We start from the raw sequence: 4,672 nt of genomic DNA, 5'->3' as shown, positions 1-4,672 counted from the left end.
TCCGCCTGCGGGCGCGGCTAGCGAAGGACTTGGTTTCCGGCAGGGAAGACCCGTAGTGCCACCCTCCTCGGGTGGGTTGGCGAGACAGGGCTGGCGCGGGTCATGCTGTCCCCTGTCCAGAACCGGGACACCGCGGCCCCAGTCGCTGTGTCGCCGCCTTTTTCGGCACGGGGTTCGGCGTGGTCTCTCCAATTCGTCGGTTATTGTACATTCGGGTGCGTTCGCTGGCGCTCCACGAGGCGGTGGGCTTTCACGGGAAAAAAAGTGCTTTGGGGGAACGACTCTGTTGCCCTCAGCCCTGCGGCCCTACCCAGGCGGGTCCACGAGCCCGGGCTTAAGTCAGTCCCGCACCAGACCTGTGCCGGGCGACTGGCTCCCCGGTAGAGGTACGCCCTGCGTGAGTAGGGCCTGGTCTGGGTCCCGCCTGCAACCCCACGACCCGGAACAGCGGCTGGCCCTTGGCAGATGCCGAATAAATATCCGTTGAAGAATGACTTCACCGTTACTTAGTGAATGCACACTAGTTTTGTGGCATATACACACTTTTCCTCCAAATATATTGTTTCTTGGCATACATGTCCCTTGGTGATCGCCGTGTTTATCTCCTCCCACCCATTATACAACACTAAACCATTCATCATTCTTTGAACAAATCAAGCTGTTTCACATTTGCCATACATTTGTACGCGCTGTCCCCTCTACTAATGGGCACTCCCCCATGCAGAACTATTTATACTTCGAAAACTCCCACCGAGCCTGAGTTCATGCACCTTAATAGCCACCCCATTCGCACTCTGCCCATCTCTAATTGCACTTTTCTCTGAGCCTTCCACAAAATTCTATTCTTGTAGGTTTCACATTGTATAATAGTTTACGTGACAGTTGTTCCATTCTGTGAACTCCTTGTGGGCAAGGTCCAGGTCTTGCTAACCCTTTTTTTTTTTTTTTTTTTGAGACAGAGTCTCACTGTGTTGCCCTGGCTAGAGTGCTGTGGCGTCAGCCTAGCTCACAGCAACCTCAAACTCCTGGGCTCAAGCGATCCTCCTGCTTCAGCCTCCCGAGTAGCTGGGACTACAGGCATGCACCACCATGCCCGGCTAATTTTTGTATTTTTAGTAGAGACAGGGTCTCGCTCTTACTCAGGCTGGTCTTGAACTCCTGAGCGCAAACAATCCGCCCGCCTCGGCCTCCCAGAGAGCTCGGATTACAGGCGTGAGCCACTGCGCCCGGCCACCATTTTATTTCTAATGTCTATTATATGGCATATTATATGTCTACTTCTAATGTCTATTAATGTCTATTATATGTTTAATAAATGCTAAGTTGAATTGAATAATTCTATCTCACATATATTTTGTATGTGCACTTCTTTTCTGATTTAGAAGCAATTCCCAATTAAAAAATGACAAAACGAAATATGAACAAAAATGACAAGACCCAAGAAAAAAGGCTGCTGGAACCAAAGGTCCAGTAGGAGAGAAGTTGCAAAGAACAGTTCAGAAACCTCCTAGCTTTGGTCAGATAGAAATTACAAATCAAAAATATAACCAGACTCCCTGAGACAGTGTGCTAACACAAGGAAATTATATGGAGTTAACTGGGAACAGCCTAGCAACAAACCTATTAAAAGTACATGATGGTATTTTATGTACAGAAACTGCATTATATGTATTAGAGAACTTAATTACAGGTCTTAGCAGTGCCCTCAGTGTACATCCCTTGACCCACCCAAACAGAATGTGAATCGGGCCCTCCGGGTGCTGGCTAATCATTTCTTTGTGGGCTACAAATATCCCCCTTCCCCACACAAAGGACCTTTGGAATTTATTAAAAGTTATGACTTGAAAATGCTATACAAAGTTTTATATGGCAGTGTCTTGCTGCCTATTTCTACAAAAGCCAAGAGTGTAACATTCAATGCAATTTTGCAAGCGGTTCAGGTGACGTGGCCCAGGTACGTGATCACCCGGAGCCCACCTGACCCGAGGGACTGACCGGCACATGCTGCTGGTAACGGCCACTCCTCCCAGCGAAGTCTGCCACGCTTGCTGGGTAGCAGCCCTTCGAAGGGCCCCAAGTGCTGAATTAGCTGGCGGGGCTTAAGGAAAGAGCTGTATTCTTACCACTTACTCCAAGGTATTAAGAGTAAGGGCCTATCATTTTTTAAAGTCCCCTGGGAAAAACTCCCCTCTCAGAATTCCATGTGTGCGAACGGCTGGAAAACCCCACAGGGACTGCGTGCATCTGTATTTATGGTAGAAGCAGCCAATCATCACCTTCCTTTCCCTCCTGGCTGCTGAGATGGCCACAGCGAAATGTTAGGCAGCTGTGTTTATTCTTGGGGTCCATATATTTGCATCATTCTTCTTATTCATCCTGATTTTTCCCCTTGTCAGTACTTTCCTCTTGCTCCCTCGTGTTGAGTTCCTGCGGTCAGCTATCCCGTGTTCTCTGAGGTAAGGCAGCCAAACAAGGTAAACACTGAAAGAAAAAACCCCAACAGAGACATCTCCTGGGGTAACATCTTTATACAATAAATCACCTACCGTAGAGAGTGACTTTATTTGCCACTAAAACTTGTTCAGAAATCAGAATTGAATAGCAGGGTTTTAACCCTTTATTTCTATCTTTGCCCAAATAGCAAAAATAGAATCGGGATAATTATATCTTTTAGACAATTTAATTGCAAAATCTGTTCTCACCCAATAACCAAACCAACTGCATCAAAGGTATCTTATGTTGCAGTTCACACCAGATAACAGGAATTCACTTCGCAGTTCTCTGATTTCTAAATGCATTTGCTCTTGCTACTGCTTAGTCCCCACCAGTTACCAACAGCTTGGAGTCCAGCGAGGGAATCAGGATATTTTTAGATCGCCCAATGTTTCACTCACTACCCGCAAGACCATTTCTCCTGTTTGTGGTCTAGTTCTTAGATATACCATAATTTCTCCTTCCTAGGACACTTCGGAAACAGTTTCATTTTCATGACGGGCAAGGGCTTCAGGAAGAGTCGTACCACAGGGTCCCTGGAAGTGAAACCTGAAAGAGAAGGACCAGATACAGCAGAGTTATGAGCTACAGGTCAGCGAAATGAACATACTGTACTACTTGAGCAGGTCACCCACTTCTTAAGTTATATCCAAAGTAAAATAAAAATTCTCATAAATATGGTATTTTGAATTTTTGTACTCACTTTCATTTAGTTTCTGACAACTCAAGATGTAACACTTCACTATAGGTCGGTCTCTCTGACTAAGGGAATTCAGAGAAGCAATTGTCCTAGAATTTAGGCTACAAATTTTATTTCAAGGGGTAGAAGGAGACATGACTGTGAAGTGTATTTTGTGATTGTATTGTGAAACTCATAATTGAAATTTTAAGTTAAAAAATATATGTGTATATTTTAAAACATCATTCACATGTAGTACTGAGGACAAGAGACCATAAAGATTTTGGACCATAAGACCAGAAAGATTTTAGCTGAGTCAACAAGCCTCTGGAAGCATCCATTAGACTTTATGACTAGCCTCTGACTTTTAGTTAGAAAGTAGAAAAAAGGGGAAGAGAAAAGAGGAGAAGAAAAATCAATGATACTTGTTTCCTTCAAGGGAAATAGGACAGGGGAGAAAAAACCATGAACAAGAAACAAAAGCAAGGTTTTCTAGTGCATTACTCATGAGAAAACCAGTTGAACACAAAAATGGAAAAGGCATTTCCTCAATGGAATTCATCGTTCTTATTATTTATTCTTGATACAATGCAAACTGTGACTGCTTTAGCCCTCACATACGCTGTTCTCTCAACAGAGTGCCACTTAATGGACAGCCCTGACCAAATAGCATTTCCAATCTTTCTGCCACCCACAGCATGCTGCAAAGTGGCTGCTAGGAGGCCCCCTGCAGCACAGTGGTCACCCGAATTACAGCCAGGCATGGAGGGCTTTTAGGGACTGCCCCCCAGACCCACAATTTCCACCTATGCTCTTTCCTAAGAAAGTGACTTTCCAGTGCCCCTTTCCACATTCACCCTCCTCTTGCTTTACAAAAGCAAGCTGGACTCCTCACCTGTCCCAAATTTTACAGTGGTGCCTCATCCCCAAGTGTGAAAACATAGGGAGTGCCAATAAAGGGATGTTTGGAATATTGGTATAGATCTGAGAAAACAAATGGTGTCTACAGGGTAGGTAGACATCCTCATGCAAGCTGGGTGGTTTCTTCTTGCTTTCAATAAAGTTGAAAGAGGGTCTGATAGAACCATCGATGAACAGATCACTATGATACAAAATTACTCTGTATATTTTGGCATATAACTTGGAAGGTCCAAATCTGAGTGGCAATGCCATATCAACATTCCTTTCAGGCCTGGACTTTAGGTGGCCCAGGTTTCTCAGAACTTATATCTATAAAAAGCAAAAACTAAGAATTACAATTGACAGTTGTTCTCGAAAATCATAAACTACCCAAAACTCTTCTGTCTGAAATTCTAGCATTTAAAGAATGAAATATCCCCTCATGCCTAAGAATCTAAGTTACGCTAACACTAAGAAGCAGCCTGGAGTTCCAACCCTGGTGCAGAGCTTCAGATGAAGGGTTTCTGGACTCGACATTCCACATCTGTCTTAACTTTGTAGTTTCTAAGGAAACAGGACCCTGGCCTACTTCGCCAGCCA

General features: G+C 44.5%; 1 protein-coding gene across 2 annotated transcripts in view; it reads right to left on the bottom strand.

Annotated features, from left to right (window-relative positions):
- Positions 1–2,316: 2,316 nt before the first annotated feature.
- Positions 2,317–4,672, bottom strand: part of SIRT5 (sirtuin 5) — a 42,272-nt gene continuing 39,916 nt past the window's right edge. The window contains exons 11-12 of one of the 2 annotated variants that reach the window (XM_012653169.1): positions 2,943–3,042; positions 2,317–2,481 (exon numbers count right to left, since the gene is read on the bottom strand). In XM_012653169.1, the coding sequence (XP_012508623.1) occupies positions 2,958–3,042 (85 nt within the window). In that variant the 3' untranslated portion in view covers positions 2,317–2,481; positions 2,943–2,957. Of the gene's footprint in view, positions 2,482–2,668; positions 3,043–4,672 lie in introns of those variants that run through there. The other variant, XM_012653168.1, reaches the window with a different exon arrangement.

Source organism: Propithecus coquereli, unplaced genomic scaffold (genome assembly GCF_000956105.1).
Source record: "Propithecus coquereli isolate 6110/MARCELLA unplaced genomic scaffold, Pcoq_1.0 Scaffold416, whole genome shotgun sequence".
NCBI classification, from domain to species: domain Eukaryota; kingdom Metazoa; phylum Chordata; class Mammalia; order Primates; family Indriidae; genus Propithecus; species Propithecus coquereli.
Note: the sequence above shows the minus strand (reverse complement) of the source record. Positions and strands in the feature narration are given on the sequence as shown.